This window comes from Stegostoma tigrinum, chromosome 39 (assembly GCF_030684315.1).
Source record: "Stegostoma tigrinum isolate sSteTig4 chromosome 39, sSteTig4.hap1, whole genome shotgun sequence".
Lineage (NCBI taxonomy): Eukaryota > Metazoa > Chordata > Chondrichthyes > Orectolobiformes > Stegostomatidae > Stegostoma > Stegostoma tigrinum.
In genome coordinates this window covers 22,225,932-22,245,040 of record NC_081392.1, presented here as the reverse complement: position 1 = coordinate 22,245,040, position 19,109 = coordinate 22,225,932, and the positions used below count along the sequence as shown (strand labels likewise).

The following is a 19,109-nucleotide window of genomic DNA, read 5'->3' as shown; positions in this document are numbered from 1 at the left end:
ATCTGTGCCTTGCATCCTTCTAACTCCTCGAACATTTGCTATCTAAGTCACCTCCAGCCCTCCCTAAATTCCATCTGTATAATTAAAACCTATGCCAATTCTGACGACTCTTCCCATCTTTGCAAATTGTTCCAGACTTGATAACATGTCTAATCTTGTTATTGTCCTCCTCGTCAAGTGACAACAGTAATGTTACCAGAGATAATGGGAACTGCAGATGCTGGAGAATTCCAAGATAATAAAATGTGAGGCTGGATGAACACAGCAGGCCAAGCAGCATCTCAGGAGCACAAAAGCTGACGTTTCGGGCCTAGACCCTTCATCAGAGAGCATGCAGTAATGTTACCATTTGTCATCTTGTCCACTACTTACGGTCCACCATGTCTCTGTAATATCCTGCAGCACTGACTCACCTCCCCATCTGTACATCATCCTCATATCCCTGCGACACATGATATCACTGTAACCTTCTCCAGTCCTGAGAACACTCCTGCCTCCCATAACACAGCACCACAAGAACTCTGTGACAATCGACCATTCCTACAGACCTCCCCATCTCTCTGAATTTCTCCAGTCAGTAGCTCTTCCTGCCTGTGTAAACTGCTCCAATCCCTGTAACCTCCTTTTTGCATTGTGTTCTGAAGCCACTTTAATCCTCCTCATGTCCGCAACCTCATTCAGTCTCTGCAAACTCCCCTATCGCTACAATGGTCCCTCATTCTCCCTCCTCCAGCCATTATTCGCCTTCCTAAATGTCCAACCTCTTGAAACCACTAAAACCATCAATGCACCTGTAAATTCCTGTTTATTGCTGTATCCAACTCCATTCGCACAGCTCTCTCAATGTCTAACGTCCTTCACTCTGAAGAACCATGCGTACTCTGTCATTTCATCCAGCATCTACAATCCTTTGTATTACTAACTTCATCCAATTGCAAAAACCATCCTGTACTCTGTAACCTGCAGAATGTGAATCCCAGCCTATCTCTGGAATTGGCTGCAGCTAATTATTTCAGAATCCCCCTTCCCCTCCTCCATTTCTGATGAATGGTCTCGGCCTGAAATGTCAGCTTTCCTGCTCCTAAGATGCTGCTTGTGCTGTCGTGTTCATTTAGCTCGGCACCTTGTTATCTCTGATTCTCCAGCATTTGCAGCTCCTACTATCTCTGAATCTTCTTGAGTGTTGCTGGGGATGCACTCATCCAAGCCTGTGGAGAGTGTTCCATCACACTCCTGACTTGTAGGTCAAGGACAGGACTTACAGAATTGGCAGGTAACCTACTTACTGCATGACCCTTGTCTTTGATCTGCTCATGAAACCATGGCATTTATTTGGTTAGTTCAGCTCCATTTCCAGTCAATGATAAAACCCAAGATGTTGTTAGTGGGTGATTTAGTGATGGCAGTGTTATTGAATGCTGCTGGGTCAGAGTCTGTCTCATTGAAGATGGATATTGGTGGCACTTTCTTAGTACAAATGTTACTTGTCACTTGTCAGCCCAATCCTGGCTGCTGTCCACGTCTTGTTGTATTTGGATCTGGACTGATCGGTGATCTGAGGAGCTTGAGAATTGTAGTTGACTCGTGATTGCACATCACATCTGGCTGTATGAAGGAAAGAGCTCAAAGGCTGTGCTTTTTTGTTTGTACCTGCTGCCTTTGTGCATCTAGATGGGTTTGGAAGGTGTTCTGTCATAAGCCTCGGTGAATTTCTGCAGTGTACATTTTAGATGCTATATATTGCTGCTCTGAAGCAGAACTGGGGAGGGGATGAACATTTGTTAATGTGATAATAATCAAATGGGCGTTTTTTTCTATTTTTGGGTTATTTCTGGAGAATATTCCAACACACTTGTGACTTCCCAAAGCCTGCCCACTATCTGTAAGACTGGAGTCAGGAGGTGAGTTATACCCTGTTGGATTCCTTGCCCCAGACTTGCTTTTGAAGTCACATTTATTTATATGACTCACCCAATGCAGTTGCCGGCCACTGGTAAATCCCCCAGGATGATGATAAACATCCTGTCAGATAAAAATAGTGACAGTAATTTCTTTGATTATTAAGGGAGTTGTTTGATTATTGGTTATTTTATTTGCCTGGTTTTTGTGTAGCCCCACTGTTATTTCTCACTTGTTGGACCAAGCCTGAATATGTTCAAGGTTTTGTTACACATGAACCTGGAGTGTTTCAAAGTTTGGGGACACAAAATCAGTGAACATCCCCATGTCTGTCCTCATGAGGGAAGAAAGGTCATTGATGCAACTGAAGATGCTTGAGACTCAGACACTATCTCTCCCGAGGAATAGCTGCAGTGATGTCTTGGATTTTAAATGACTGATACTCACAGCAACCGTTTTATTTTTGCAAAGAATTTAGGCCGAGCAACAAGGAAGTTTTATCCAGATTCTGATTAACACTAATTTTAATTGGGCTTCTATTGTCACAGTCTGTCAAATCATGCTTTGGTATTAAGAATAATTACTCGCACTTCCCTCTGGAGTTCAGCAGTTTTGAACCAAGCTCGGAATGAGATCAGGAACTGAGTGACCCTAACGAAACACTGACTGAGCCTCACTGAGTAGGTTATTGCTGATTGAGCACGTTATCGCTGACATTTTTTTCAGATTCACATAATAGGCTATGCACCGTGATATCAGTGACTGGCTGCAATGAAATTGCCCTGATTTTGTGTACAGGACTTGTTTGGTCAATTAACCTCATTGTTGGTAGATGTCAGTGATCTTGCTGCACTGGAACAGCTTGGCGAAGGATGGGACAATTTCTAGAGTCAGATATTACCAGGACCCATGGCCATTGCAGTTTTTAGTGTCTCCAACCATTTCTTGATATAGTGTGGAGTGAATCAATTTGTCTGAAAATTGTCGTCTCAGATACTGGGGATCACTGCAGGAGTCCAAAATGTAATATCTGCCTGGCACTCCTGGCTTAAGAAAGTTACAAATGGTTCAGCTCTTTTTTTTTGCCCTGATGTGCTGCCTCCCCCATAACTGAGGATTCATTTGTTGGAGATCAGCCACCACCTTCAATGGTTCATTTCATTGTCCACTATCTCTTACAATGAAATGCGCGGGTCTGCAGAGTTTAGATCTGATCCATTAGTTGTGAGTTCACTCAGCACTGTCCATCACTTGCTGCTTATGCTGTTTGGCATTACAAGTCATTCTGCTCGGCAGCTGACGACAATAAGCGCTTCTTCCAGGTTGTCACCTCATGTCTAGGTCTGGCTGCTGCTGCTCCTGGCATGTCCTTCTGCACTGTTCATTGAACCAGGGTGGATTTGTCACTTCCCATTTGTAAAGTGGGATATGTGCTGTGTTGTGAGGTTGCAGATTGTATGAGTCATGCAGAGTATGATGTTGTTACTGCTGATGGTCACTGCTCCTCATGGATGCTTCGTCATAAGTTGTAAGATCTGTTTGAATTATTTCCCGTTCAACACATAGGTTACTACAAAACATGGTGGAGGGGTAGAAAATGTGAAGATTGCACAAGAACTGTATTGTGGTCACTCTTACTGATGCTTGAAATGGAGAGGTGCATCTGCAGCAGCCAAACTGGTGGTGACGCAGTTCATTATATGTTTCCCATTTATTGATCCCCTCATAACCTGCTGCAGAACAGTTTAGCAGCAGCAAGATCCAGCATCAATACCGAACACTATAGTGACAATATACCATGAAGCTGCCCCCTCTCCCTGGCTGTGTCTGATCAGAGTGACAGGAACAAGCAGAGAGGATGGTGATGTTGCCTGGGACATGATCTTGATCTACAGTCCATGTCTGACTGTTTCTTGATTCGTCCTTGAGAAATAAATGCAAGATAACAAGGTGTAGAGCTGGATGAACACAGCAGGCCAAGCAACAGTGTTGGGAGCAGAAAATCTGACTTTTCGGGCCTGCTGCAGTGCTACAGGGCCACACCATTACCTCCAAAACACTGGCCATCTCCTAGATCTGTCCAGAAAACTTCTAAACTGGACTTGGACTGATATTCGTACTGTCTTTCTCAACAGACAGGCTGGAGGCATCCCAGAACAACAAGGAAGTGCATCGAGCAGAAGGGCCAATGGACTAGCATCACAATCAGTGCTGGCCCAAATGCAGTTCAACATTTGTAAAACGTGACCTGCCAATAACCGTGTCTCGCAAATTTATCTGGACTGATGTCTTCTGGTGTACCACCTAACCTCTTTAATTGTACACCTTGGGCCCGATCCTTAATGAAGGTGTTATAAAGGTGATGGACTCCTCTAGCACATGCCACCTTCCATTGAATCCCTCTAAAATCATATTCAGTGTATAAGAGCTCCACATATCAGTGTCCAAACAGAACTGTGCAATGACAATGATGAACAACATGTTCCCAATCCAACATCATTCTGTGTGACTCAACATAGAAATTTCCATGGAAATGTTCTCAGCATCCTTATTATTACAAGCAAAGTCTCATCACTGACAGCTGATATCCTTCGATAATACCCACTTACCACTTGTCGAAAAGGCAGACATCGACCCATTTATTCAGTTCAATTTTATGACAACAATATGAGGAAACACTGCACAAATCACAATAAAGAAGTCTGAATTGATAAATCTTCTTACCACAACCAATATCAAATTATTATTAAGTCCAAAGGCTTTGAAAATATACATTTTTCCCTTGCACGAATACAGTGTGCTAATATTTGCATGTAATCATAATCATGGCAGCAATGTCATGGTGTCAGATCAAACTTTTACGAGGAATCCTCCTGCTGAATCGTCTCCCTTAGCTGGTGGATCAGCCTGTAACCAGTCCCTCCAGCTATTTGATCAGATCACACAAAATGAATGACATTAGTTTAAGGTTGCCACATGTAATGTTAGGGAGTCTTTGGAGGAGGCTGAGATAGATCATCCCATCCACACTTCTGTCTAAACACTGTTGTGAATGCTCCAGTATTACGTATTTTGTTGCGCTGGGCTCTTGCATCATTTTGGAGCTGCCTCCTCCAGTGAGTTCTTTGATTCTCCAACACCATTTACGACTGGATATGACAGGATTTCAGAGGTTTAGTCTGATTCATTAGTTATGATCTTGCTCAGATCTGTCCACCATTTGATGCTTATGCTATTTTACTATTAAGTTGACTTCAGCTCAATTTTGGATTGACCTGCTGCTGCTTTTGGCGCACTCTCCTGTGTTGTTCATTGATCAAGTGTTTATCCCCAGCTTGAGAGGGAGAAGGGAGAATCAGAAGTGACAGTATTGCAGTTGAACAAAGGGAACTATGGAGCTATGAGGGAGGAGCTGGCCAAAATTCAATGGTTCAATATCCTATCAGGGATGGCAGTGGAACAACAATGGCAGGTCTTTCTGGATATAACGCAGAATCAGTTCATTCCAAAGAGGAAGAAAGATCCTAAGGGGTGGCAGGGGTGGCTGTGGCTGACGAGGGATGTTAATGGCTGTATAAAGACAAAAAAGAAAAATTATAACATAGCAAAGATGAGTGGAAAGCTGGAGCACTGGGTAAGTTTTAAAGAGCAACAGAGGATAACTAAAGATAACTAAAAAGGCAATACATGGAGGAAAAAAAGATGAGGTACGAAGGCAAACTGGTCAAAAATATAAAGGAGGATAGTAAAAGCTTTTTAAGTTATGTGAAAAGAAAAAAAAAGGCTAAGACTAAAATTGGGACCTTGAAGACAGAAAGGATTGAATTTATTATGGGGAACAAGGAAATGGCAGAAGAGTTGAATAGGTACTTTGGACCTGTCTTCACTAGGGACGACACAAGCAATCACCCAGATGTAAAAGTGGTTGAAGGACCAAGGGTAATGGACGAACTGAAGGGAATTTATATGAGGCAGGAAATGGTGTTGGATAGATTGTTAGGTCTGAAGGCTGAGAAGTCCCCGGGAGCTGACGGTCTGCATCCCAGGATACTTAAGGAGGTGGCTCTAGAAATCGTGGACGCATTGGGAATTATTTTCCAACGTTCTATAAATTCAGGATCAGTTCCTGCGGATTGGAGGGTGGCTAATGTTGTACCACTTTTCAAGAAAGGAGGGAGAGAGAAAACAGGGAATTATAGATGGGTTCGCCTGACGTCAGTGTTGGGAAAGATGCTGGAGTCATTTATAAAAGATGAAATTATGTATCATTTGGATAGCAGTAACAGGATAGGTCAGAGTCGGCATGGATTTATGAAGCGGAAATCGTGTTTGACTAATATTCTGGAATTTTAGGAGGATGTAACTATGAAGATGGACAAGGGAGAGCCAGTGGATGTAGTATACCTGGGCTTTCAGAAAGCCTTTGATAAAATTCCACATAGGAGACTAGTGAGCAAAACTACGGCACATGGTATTGGGGTCAAAATACTGGCTTGGATTGAAAATTGGCTGGCTAACAGGAAGCAAAGAGCAGTGATAAATGGATCCCTTATGAAATGGCAGGCAGTGAACAATGGGGTTCCACAAGGTTCGGTGCTGGGACTGCAGCTGTTTACAATATACATTAATGATATAAATGAAGGCATTAAAAGTAATATTAGTAAATTTGGTGATGACACAAAGCTGGGTGGCAGGGTACAATGTGAGGAAGATATTATGAGAATACAGGGTGACTTGGACAGGCTAGGTGAGTGGACGGATGCATGGCAGATGCAGTTTAATGTGGGTAAATGTGTGGTTATCTACTTTGGTGGCAAGAACAGTAAGGCAGATTACAATCTAAATGGAGTCAAGTTAGGTAAAGTGTAAGTCCAACGAGATCTGGGTGTTCTTGTACATCAGTCAATGAAAGCAAGCATGCAGGTACAGCAGGCAGTGAAGAAAGCCAATGGTATGCTTGCGTTCATAACAAGAGGAATTGAGTGTCGGAGCAAAGAAGTCCTTCTGCAGCTGTACAGGGCCCTGGTGAGACCGCACCTGGAGTATTGTGTGCTGTTTTGGTCTCCAAATTTGAGGAAGGACATTCTGGCTATTGAGGGAGTGCAGCGTAGGTTCACAAGGTCAATTCTCAGAATGGCGGGACTATCATATATTGAAAGATTTGAGCGACTGAGCTTGTATACACTTGATTTTAGGAGGATGAGAGGGGATCTGATTGAGATGTATAAGATAATGAAATGATTTGGGCACTCTGGAGGCAGGAAGCATGTTTCCGTTGATGGGTGAGTCCAGAACCAGAGGACACAGTTTAAAAATAAGGGGTAGGCCATTTAGAACAGAGTTGAGGAAAAACCTCTTCACCCAGAGAGTGGTGGATATATGGAATGCTCTGCCCCAGAAGGCAGTGGAGGCCTACTCTCTGGATACTTACAAAAATGAGATGGATAGAGCTCCTAAAGATAACGGAATCAAGGGTTATGGGGATAAGGCAGGAACAGGATACTGATTGTGGATGATTAGCCATGATCATAATGAATGGTGGTGCTGACTCGAAGGGCCGAATAGCCTACTCCTGCACCTATTGTCTATTGATGGTCTCAATAAAATTGTCAACATGTGGACAATGGTGTTAAAAATTGACCTGGAGTAAAATTCTGCTGTTTTTGGCGACCCATGCCACTGCATACAGACCAGATTAGAGTTGCCAGATCTATTTGAACTCTGTTCCATTTAGCACAGTGTTAGTGTCACACACGTGTTTGAGGGTCCTCCCAATGGAAAAGTGGGACTTCGTCTCCAGCAATGCTGTGTGCGGCAGACACTGTTACCGATATAGCCATGGATCCATATATCTGCAGCTGGCAGATTGGAGAAGATGAGGTCAAGTATGTTTCTCTCTCTTAGTCAGTTCGTCCCCACCCGCTGCTGCCACAGTCCAGCAACTATGTCCTTTTGGACCCAAACATCTCGTTTAAAAATGCTGCTGCTGAGCCCTTTCTTTGAAATGGACCGCTAAGCATACATTCGCCATGTTTCCCACTCTCTCAGTACTCCCTCCAAATGTTGTTCAATGTGGGGGAATACTGGTCCACCAATTCAGGGATGGGAATCAGCCAGACGTTTCTGTGTCAACGTCTGATCTGACTCCATGAGGCTTTGTTATGTCACATTGTTGCTTGGCTGGTCTGCAAGATGGCTCTCCCAAGTTTGGCACTGGTCCCCAGACATTAGTAAGAATGACTTTGCAGTGTCTCCAGGGCTATTTTCTACAATTTGTTCTCCATTAAGTCAATACGTAATTCTGTGTTTTGAAACTTCCTAGCTGTACCTCTAATTTTCCATGCCATCACTTCCAGCTACTACATCCCTATTCATCTACACTCGTCACTGTCCCTCTGACCCTCTCCAGTCCCATTCACTCTCCCCATCACTCTGACCTCCACCAGCCACAATCAGACTCCTTATCTGTCGAACCTCCGCCAGTCCCCTTCACGCTATGTGTTTCCCTAACCTCTTCCATCCCCACTCACTCTCCCTATCTTTCTAACTTCCCAGTCCGATTCACCCTTCCTGTCTCTTTCCCATCCTCCAGCCCCATTCACCCTCATTATCTCTCTAAGCTCCTCCAGCTCCACTCACTCTCCCTATCTCCCTCACTTCTCAGCTCCAACCACCCTCCCTATCTCTTTCAGCTCCTCCTGTCCCACTCGCCTTCCCTATCTCTGTAACCTCCACTGGCCCCATTCACTCTCCCTGTCTGTCTAACCTCCTTCAACCTCCCCATATCTCTAACCTCCAGCTGCTGCACATCTCCCGCATCCTGTGACTAAATGGGAAAAAAAAAACTAACTTTTTCTCGGATTCACTGGCCTCGTTACCTCTGGAGCATCTGTATCCCCACATTCCAATTTTGGTAACTTCCTCACGCACATAAAATCTCTCACCATCTCCAGATTTCATTCCTCCTTATCCCTGTAACCTCATTCATCACTCCATCAGCTACACTGCTCCCAATTCTGTCATCGCCTTCTTCCTAGACCCATTCCCCTCTCATTAACCACGACCAGCATCTACTCCACTTCATATCTCCTCCAGCACTTTCACCTCTCCCTATTTCTATCATTTTCTCCAGCACCTACACACCTGTACATCTCTGTAGCTTCCCACAGGTCCAGTAACTTCCTAGTTACATCTCTATCACCTTCTCCAGCATCTACACTTGCTCCCTTTCCTTATAACATTCTTCAGCACCTACACTCCTACATATCTTTGTAACCTGCTCAAGCATGTACATGCACTCTGATCCTTGTAAGCTCCTCTCACCACTAAAACCTTTCTCATATCGAGTGGCATGGTGGCTCAGTGATGAACACTGCTGCCTCATAGTACCCAGGACCTTTGCTCAATTCCAGCCTCAGATGACTGTGGAGTTTGCACATTCTGTGGACTGTGTGGAGTTTGAAAATCCTCCCTTTTGTGTGAGATTCCACTGGGTGCTCCAGTTCCTCCCACAGTCCAAAGATGTGCAGATTAGATGGGCTGGCTACGAGAATTGCAGGGATGGTGTAGGTGAAATTTGTCGGTGTGCATTTGTTGGGCTACTGTAGGGATACAATACTATTATCCCTGTAAACTCCTCAAGATTTCACTTCACCCTACCTTTGTATCCTCCTTAAACCCATATGGCTTTGCCTATTTCTATAAGCTGCTCCATTCCCTGCACTCCTCTTCATCTCTAACCTCCAACAGCTATTCCAGCCCTTCAAATCTCAGTAACTTACTCCATATCCTATCCCCCTCCCTAACTCTCAAACATCCTCCAGCACATATATATTGTTCTATGTCCCTGGAACCTCCTCCAGTCTCAACAGCAGTTCTTTACACTGTAACCAAACCAACTATTCCTGCCCTCCCTATCACTGTAACCTTCTGCAGTATGTATTTAGTTATACGTCTCCCTAACCACCTGCAGCCCCCACATTCCTCCTCATCCCTGCAAAGAGAAGTCATCCCTTCCGTTCTGTGTAACTTCCAAAAGCCATGCACTGCTATCTCTGAAACATTCTCTAGCTCCTACACACCTCTTTATCTCTGCAAGCTCGCCAACCACAAGAGTCCTCCCTATTGTTGTAACTTCCACCAGCAACTACACCTGTTCCTATCTCTCAAACCCCTCCAGCCCCAAATCCCTTCCTTAGTGTTGTAACCTCCTCCACACCTTAACACAGTCTCCCTTATCGATGTGGCCTCCTTCAATGCCAACACCACTCCTTATCTCTGTAACCTCCTCCAGCTGCTTGCCAATTAATCTTCCCAGGCTATTTCTCAAAGGATTTTTTTTCCAAAAGTCTCTGCATCTTTTTGATCAATTTTCGGTAATGTTTGGATGTGTTTGTACATATCCCTACCGGGCTGTTGGCTGTGATAAGTTTGCTTATCCTTACTTCTATCTTGTAATTTGTAATTCTGCCATTTGAAGTCTTGTTGCTTCTAGCTCCAGCTTGGTCTTTTCCAATACATGCATTCTTTATCTTTCTTTTCTCTTTTTCTTTTTCCCTCACATCTTTCCCTCTATCTCTTTCCCTCTCTTCTCTCTCTTTCTGTTTTTCTTCTGCTTGTAAATATAATTTAAACTGTTTCAATGCCCTTTCATTGTCTAACTCCAGTTGTGTGGTTTGCAATTAATTTTTCCAGCTTTCCTGCACTTTCCTGTTTCTCTGATATACCTAAATGTTTGACCAGCTCCTTTACAATTTCAACGTTCTTTTAATTCTGAGTTAAACCCAACCTTAGCCTGTATGCTAATTCTAACCATATATCCTCCCTTTGTCTTTCTAAACTCCCTTGGAAAAATTGGGAAACATCTTAAAACCCCAGAAACTCTTTATCAATGTTAAGAACCATTTCCCTCATGTTTAATTTTACCCCGCACAAGTAAGGGAAATTTAACTTTTTTTCTATCTGTGTCCTATTTAATGATCTAGTGCACAAATCCTCCACTCTGCTTAAACCTGTCCAAATGCGTTGATATCCATTCAGATCCATACATGAACGGACCAGATCCTGGAATTGAGTCCCCAATCTGTCAGAGAGGGGAGAAAGACATCCCTCTGATTATTAATCAAAACAGAAGCCCCAGTCCATACAGATTCTCCTGTAATAATTAAGCCCAAGTCATCTAGAAAAGCTCACCCCCACCCCTGCCAACTTCTTCCTATTCATTCGTTGAATGAAGTTCCACTGGTATGCTGTTTCAATAAACGTAAGTGAAAAATAAGTGAAGTAAAACTTAGCATCTCAAAGTTCACACAGACTGCGTCTTCTGAAATGCTCTACCTTCTCTCTCTCTCTCTCTCTCTCTCTCTCTCTCTCTCTCTCTCTCTCTCTCTCTCTCTCTCTCTCTCTCTCTCTCTCTCTATCTCTCTCTCTCTCTCACCTTTATTCTGTTTATCTTGAGTCACAAACACCTTTCTTCTTTGATTCTGCTGCCAGGAATGTTTTCTCTGTAATTTTCTGAGAGAGTATTTGGCTAAAAATGCCATGGTACCCTTTTTGAATAGATGGTACTCTCTTAGAGATTTTAGTGATTTTGGATGTAAGTTTGCTCGCTGAGCTGGAAGGATCGTTTTCAGACATAAACATATAAATAGAAAGCGGGACATAACACCAGCGCTTCACCAGATGCTCACTGATGATGTTACCTAGAATGGTGACAAAAAAACGTCTCAAAACTAACCTTCCAGCTCAGCGAGCAAACTTGCATCCAGAACCTCATCCTGAGCTGCAAATCTTCTCAAAACTCGCTAGTTTAGTGATTTTTTACAGAGCTTAGCAATTTCTTGAAAGAGCTCAGAGCTTATCTGAGGAAGGGTCACCAGACCTGAAACATTAAGTCAATTTTTTTTCCTTCACAGATGCTGCCAGACCTACTGAGCTTTTCCAGCAACTTTGTTTTTGTTCCTGATTTACAGCATCCACAGTTCCTTTTTACTCTTCTCAGCACTTATCTCTCTGGAGACAGGTTTCTCTCCCTTCAGAAGATAGTTGGCTCTCACTCTAATTTTCAAAAACCCTCTGCTTTTATACTTTGGATGGCAACTCAACTTTCTTACGATAGCTTTCGTCCATGGTTATCAAAACCATCAATTTTAAATTCAAATGGTCTTCAGCATCTGAGGGCTAGGTTTAAATTAATTGGCTGATTCAAGCTAGTTACTCTAACATTCAAACAAGCCTAAGGTTTCCAGTAATTATCACCAACTGATGCATATTTCCATTTCAGGACTGTCTATAATCACAGCTGTGTGCAGACATATTTATCTGCATAAATTTCAAAGCTTAGAAAAACGCTTTATCTCTGAAAGGAACCATGCATTTTCCTGCCTTTTTGTTGTTACAAACACCTTCTAGTTTTATGCCTTCCATTTCATGAGCATTCTACATAACTTTGTAACACTGCCTAAGACCCACAATTCTTGTCCCCCATGAGTGTGTGTATGCAAATGAATGGCAAGGAGAAAAAATGGTTTAGCATAATTCTCTCTGCCTCTCCCTCTCTCTGGCGCCAACTGTTGTGTGAGGATTCCTCACGGCACAATAATTTGATTCTCTCTGTCTTTGCATCATCATGAGTTTCAGCTCCCAAATCAAATCTCCTCTGAGTGGGGACAGGTGAGTCTGGCAAGACTGAGAAATGAGAATTGACTAAAATTAAAAAGAAAAAGCAGCACCAAATGCAAAGGAAACACCCACCACTTGCTGCCTTTCAGCCTGACACTTTATTCCCCCAGCAAAGCAAGATTTCCACAATCTGACACTAGCCCCAGCCCTCCAAGCACAACAGGATCCCACTACTGATTTAAACTTGCACAAACTGGTACTTGCCATCCCTCCCCGACCCAGCATCACCTCTGATATTAAACGCAGAGAATGAGGATCACGAAGGTGCCTCAAACATCCTCAGAACTGCCCTGGTGATTCTGTTTGAAGGGAAGGACAGAAGAGATATTTATTCCAGAGGCTGGGACTTATCCTTACTCCCAGAGCCTGTGTGTCTCCACCTGCCTGTGTCCAAGCTTCCAAAATCTCACCCAATTATCAGCACTTTCAATGGATTTTCAACCCAGACAGTAGGAACCGATTTCAACAGGGATCAATGGGCAAATGCTTTCTGACTCCCTCCAGGACTTAGTTTCTGAGAGGCTGAGCAATGAGTTAATGGTGGGGAGTCAGTCTCCAGAGTATATGTTTCTCCCTCCCTTAAAGGTAAGGGGCGAATGGTGGTCTTCTTGAAGCAGATGGAGACCGATTTGTCGGAGGGAAAGGTTGAAGATGTTGGTGAATACCTCGCACTAGTTTGCCTGTATGGAATCTGAGTGCTCGGCTGGGGACACAGTCAAAATCCAGTGCTTTCCTTGGGTTGATTCCAAGGAAGATCGATCTGACATCTGGCGTATTAGTTGCTGTGAGCACCACAGCTTGTGTTGAGACAGAGAGACATCATAGACCAGGACCATGCTCCATCTAGTTCTGCATGACCATAATGGGGTAAAGTCACAACAAAACAGGGACGGGATGTGCTCCTACTGACGACCACTGGGGCAGAGAGTAAATATTTTGCTGATGTGATTCCAGTCAAGCCACTACTTTAACCTGAATAGCGTCAAGCACCCTGAGTGCTGTGCCTTGTCGATAGTGGACAATCCTTTGCGACTCAGGAAGTGCCACATACAATCTGAACGAAGCATATGAGGGCATTTTTGCCACGTTTGCAGATGATGCAATGATAGCTTGGCAGACAGGTGAAGTTGAGGAAGTGCAAGGCTGCAGAAATACTTGGACAGACCAGGACAGTCAGCAAACAAGAGGTTGATGGAACACAATGTGAGCTTACGCACTTTGGTTGGAAGAATGGCTAGAACTTTAAACCAACTGAAATTAAGTTAGAATACTTAAATATGTGTAGATTGAGGTATTTTACATTGCTCAATCCAGACTGCTAAAGACCTGAATGCAAGTAATTATGTATGTTGCAGCAGAGCCATTTCAAAGGTGGATAAAAATAGTGAAGAACAGAAAGTAATGGTAACTAAATTTTTATTTTACTTTTCTAAATATTTAATTAAATTTGCAAATACAGTGTGTGGACATTTTAACCCTTTTTTTAACTCGTCCCTGAATTTACGCTGTGTTCCCACATAAATAAACGGGTTGATGCAGGAACTCAAAAATTGAAGCATATATCCATTTTCTTCCAGAAGGAATGTTGTGTCACTAAAGTCAGAACCTGAGAAATAAGTAACATCAACCACCCGAACATAGACAATTGTGATAAAATATAACAAATATAACAACATGAAACTGCCTGAAATAGCAAAAAGTAAAACAATGGACTTCGCCCTCCTCTGTACCTCTGGATCGTTCTGATCCTCTCCATTTCTTTGTACCTGGAGTCTCCTGCGAGCTCTATTGGCTGACAGAATGTGCCTGACGGTCAGTGCGTTGAGTAGCAATATTAGAATAAAAGGAAGACAAGGAGTAAAAATGACAAGAAGCCAGTCGAATATATCCCAAGCAACTGACGTATAAAATGCTACCTTTATGCCACAGAACCAGGGAACACTGTTAATGATGTATAAAGGTTCATAAATAAAATACAAAAATGTATTCCTTAGACAGCTGAGAGTGTAAATTATTCCGATGATGCGCTGAGCCGCCTTTCCGTTGCAGTATTTTGTTTTGAGCTTCTGACAACAAATAGCCACAAATCGATCAAAGGTAAAAGCAACTGTTAACCAGGCAGAGCAGTCAATGGCTGCATAGATAAATGCAATGCGGAGACTGCATATTGGTGTTATAGACAGGAAACTGAGTGGAAAAAAAATCCCAGAAATCCGATTTAATACTGCACCGGAGATAATGAGTAACAGATCCGCCACGGCCATGGAGACCAGATAGAATGTGACACATTTGGAGAGTCCGCACCTTCTCTTAACCAGTATTACAATAACAGCTAAGTTTGCTGTAAAACAGATAGAAAGAGGGAAGAGAATTTGAGGAAGAAAATATATTTGTACGCATTAAGGGAAAAAGAGGTAGTGATAACAGTGAAAACATGTAAACGTGGGGATGAGGAGCAAGAATTGTCATTCAAACCCTTCAGCCTGTTCCATCATATCATCACGCTGATCATCCCAATCAGGAGCATGTTCCCACTTTCTCTGCACATCTGTTGATCTCTTTAACTCTACAAATTGTACCTACTTCATTCTTCAACATATTCAATGTTTGGCACCTTACCCTTTCTTTGTCAGAGAATGTCATCAGGGAGCTAAATACATTCCAGAATGAAGAACTTCTCCTCATCTGTTTCCTATTTGGTGTCCCATGTAACCCGAGACAGTGACGCCTGGTTCTGGAAAACCCAATCTTTAGGTGCATCGTTCCTGCTTTTACCCACTCTAAGCCTGTTTGGCTTTTATAGTTTTCTATCAGTTTCCCCTCTTGCTTCTCAACTCCAGTGATTATAGTTCTAGCCCCCACAGCCCCAAAAAGAAAAAGACAAATAACCGTGCATGTTGGAATCTGAAACAAAAATAGAAATTACTGAAGAAAATCAGCAGCTCCGGCAGCATCTGTGGAGAGAAAGCCAAGTTAACGTTTCACATTCAGTGTGCTGGCAACGCATTCCATGCTCTCACAATTCTCTGTGTAAAGAACCCGCCTCTGACATCCGCTCTATACTTTCCTCCAACCAGCTTAAAACTATGACCCCTCGAGCTAGCCATTTCTGCCCTGGGAAATAGTCTCTGGCTATCAACTCTATCTATGCCTCTCATTATCTTGTATACCTCAATTAGGTCCCCTCTCCTCCTCCTTTTCGCCGATGAAAAGAGACCGAGCTCAGTCAACCTCTCTTCATAAGATAAGCCCTCCAGTCCAGGCAGCATCCTGGTAAACCTCCTCTGAACCCTCTCCAAAACATTCACATCTTTCCTATAATTGGGCGACCAGAACTGGACGCAGCATTCCAAGTGTGGTCTAACCATAGTTTTATAGAGCTGCAACAAGATCTCACGACTCTTAAACTCAATCCCCGTGTTAATGAAAGCCAAAACACCATATGCTTTCTAAACAACCCTGTCCACTTGGGTGGCCATTTTCAGGGATCTATGTATCTGCACACCAAGATCCCTCTGTTCCTCCACACTGCCAAGAATCCTATCCTTAATCCTGTTTAATACTGCACCGGAGATAATGAGTAACAGATCCGCCAAAGCTTTCAAATTCGACCTTCCAAAATGCATCACCTCGCATTTATCCAGGTTGAACTCCATCTGCCACCTCTCAGCCCATCTCTGCATCCTGTCAATGTCCCGCTGCAGCCTACAACAGCCCTCTATACTGTCAACGACACCTCCGACCTTTGTGCCATCTGCAAACTTGCTGACCCATCTTTCAATCCCCTCATCCAAGTCATTAATAAAAATGACAAACAGTAGAGGCCCAAAGACAGAACCCTGTGGAACCCCACTCACCACTGACTTCCAGGCAGAATATTTTCCTTCTACTACCACTCGCTGTCTTCTGTTGGCCAGCCAATTCTGTATCCAGGCAACTCAGTTCCCCTGTATCCCATTCCTCCTGACCTTCTGAATGAGCCTACCATGCGGAACCTTATCAAATGCCTTACTGAAGTCCATATACACCACATCCACAACTCGACCCTCATCAACTTTTCTAGTCACATCGTCAAAAAACTCGATAAGGTTTGTGAGGCATCACCTACCCCTCACAAAGCTGTGTTGACTGTATTTGATCAAGCCATGCTCTTCCAGATGGTCATAAATCCTATCCCTCAGAATCCTTTCTAACACCTTGCAGATGACAGACGTGAGACTTACTGCTCTGTATTTGCCGGGGATTTCCCTATTTCCTTTCTAGAAGAGAGGAATTACATTTGCCTCTCTCCAGTCCTCAGGTACGACTCCAGTGGAGGGCGAAGATGCAAAGATCTTCGCAAGTGGCGAAGCAATTTCATTTCTCGCTTCCCAAAGCAGCCGAGGACAAATCTGGTCCGGGCCTGGTGACTTGTCAATCTTAATGTTTGACAAAATTTTCAGCACATCAGCTTCCTCTATCTCTATCCATTCCAGAATGCACACCTGCTCTTCAAAGGTATAGCAAGAAATCTCTGATCTTGAACTCAAAAGGAATGGCAATCTTGTTATAGACTTGTTCCTTCACCAGAAGTGTGACGTTTGAGATGCAATCTAACTGGTAAAGTATTGCATTGGCTATGTATACTTGTCTGTGTAATAATCAAAATAACTTGCATGGTAAGTAACATAAACTAGTATAATTGAAAAGAGATCATGCAACTGCTTCAAAAGATTTTTTTTCTTTTTGCAGGGACATTGTCATTGTACCAAAACAATGACAAGCTGTTTTGAGAGTTAACTTGTTCATCTGGAACAAGCTAGATTGAGAAGGGCTGATGTTTTACATAGAGAAGTGTTTCCCTCAAAATAGCATTCTTCCTCAGCACGGTCATCAGTGTAGGCATTAAAAATAAATATGGTCCTTTTTTGTATGCTGAATATTGTATACTGAACCTCAAATGTCAAAGACATTATCAATGTCGAGGCGACTTCACAAATATTGAACAAAGGAATAGAAATGTTTTGGCAGTTATCAGGTGCAGAAGGGGAAAAAAATAACGCACAAACAGTGGTCAATATTGAATAGTCAGCATTAAATAATGTGAAAGAGGAGAATCCGGGAACCAGTAACAAAGTGTTACAGTAGAAATGTTGTTTTCTTGATAGCAGATCAATTACTTGTTTCATTTCAAAACCAAACGCTTCATGCTATTCCTTCACCAGTTAGTTCATTTAATTAGTTCAATAAATCCATCTGGAAGTTTTGTAATTATTAAATTCTCCAAATAATCCGCCATTTGTGGAAATTATTCCATCAGTGTAACCATTCATTCGAGAATAGATATGAAATGCCCTGAGATGACAAAGTCATCATCAACACAACATGACAACAGCCTTCAAACTGTAGAACAGTGTAATACTGCACGCACAGAAAATGTTAATTCATACAATGGAGAAATAGTTGCACCATATCAGAGTGTAAGAAATCGTCAATAGAGTGAGAGGGCCAAAAATATTATGTAGTTAGGTTTGCACCATGAATAGTCCCAAGGAAGAATGAATGTAACACAGCGCAAAAGAATCACGTTCTGAGCACAAGTAGGGCCTAACAGTTACAGTCAATAATACAGGAGGATACCAAGTAGATTCAGAAACAGTAAAATGAACGAGAGACAGATAGAAGATTGTCATAGTAGGGAAGAAATTGTTCAATGAATTGGGAGATTGAATACTCTTCACATCACAAATTACATTTGGGAAATTGAAGCATTGATATGGATCATGATTCCCTTGAATACAAATAAATGTATTTACCTGGAATGCCAATAGCTGCAATGATTGGATAGTATATTGCAAACGCCAAACCCTTTGGTATTCCGTGCATTTCGCTCAGAAAGTCTGCACTTGTTTAATATTGCGCTGAGTGGTTGCCTTTTATATGCCACATGCCAGGCACCAGGGACATGATCAGCTTATTCATCTCTCTCTCTTCAGCAATTATCTTAATGAGCGAATCAGCAGCACTGCTATTTCAGAGGCTGTGATCTATTTTAGCAAAGGTAAAAGTGCTTCAGTGTTAGATTTAGTTGTAAGACAAAAAAAGAAGTATCGAATGGTAGAAATTTCAGATGATGAAAACAAAAAAAATCAGCCGCACCCAGTTTAACCTGCTCAGGACTGTTTATCCTATTTCCCAAATATATGAATCAACAAGATTTTAATTATGGTACTAAAGGCAAAAGCAAATATGATTGCTCAAATTAATATCCAATATGTGTAAAGACATCTCACAAGGAACATGGCTCCAATGTTTTATGAGACCACAAATTATTTTCAGTCAAATTGTAATCATCCAGAGTGACAGAATACAGTTACGTTCAGTTGCATTATGTCTAATGAGATCCACCCCTTCCCGACTGTTTTGAGTTTGAACTAGGCAATACCACCACCATTATATTCAAACCTGTGATACAAACATATGATACAAAAGTCTGGCTAGGAAAATTCATGTTCGTTATGAAGACATGAAATTCAGACCATTAATAATTC

The 19,109-nt window shown here is 42.5% G+C and overlaps 1 protein-coding gene across 1 annotated transcript; it reads right to left on the bottom strand.

Moving 5' to 3' along the window:
* Positions 1-1,480: 1,480 nt before the first annotated feature.
* Positions 1,481-18,454, bottom strand: LOC132206623 (probable G-protein coupled receptor 139). The gene is made up of 7 exons (XM_059641006.1): positions 18,375-18,454; positions 14,056-14,920; positions 13,631-13,830; positions 13,245-13,376; positions 5,364-5,469; positions 1,972-2,022; positions 1,481-1,601 (listed from the first exon to the last, which is right to left on the bottom strand). Exons 1-7 carry the CDS (start codon positions 18,442-18,444, stop codon positions 1,481-1,483), a joined length of 1,545 nt encoding a protein of 514 aa, XP_059496989.1. The 5' UTR covers positions 18,445-18,454.
* Positions 18,455-19,109: the final 655 nt, after the last annotated feature.

What these genes read in the sequence shown, in the direction of transcription:
- LOC132206623 (XM_059641006.1), bottom strand. Translation starts at nt 18,444, where the DNA reads ATGCACGGAATACCAAAGGGTTTGGCGTTTGCAATATACTATCCAATC. An exon ending in ATCCAGAAAGACCTGCCATT is followed by an intron (nt 2,023 to 5,363) that starts GTTGTTCCACTG and finishes TTTATCTGACAG; the next exon opens with GATGTTTATCATCATCCTGG. An exon ending in GTGGCCGGCAACTGCATTGG is followed by an intron (nt 1,602 to 1,971) that starts GTGAGTCATATA and finishes TCATACAGCCAG; the next exon opens with ATGTGATGTGCAATCACGAG.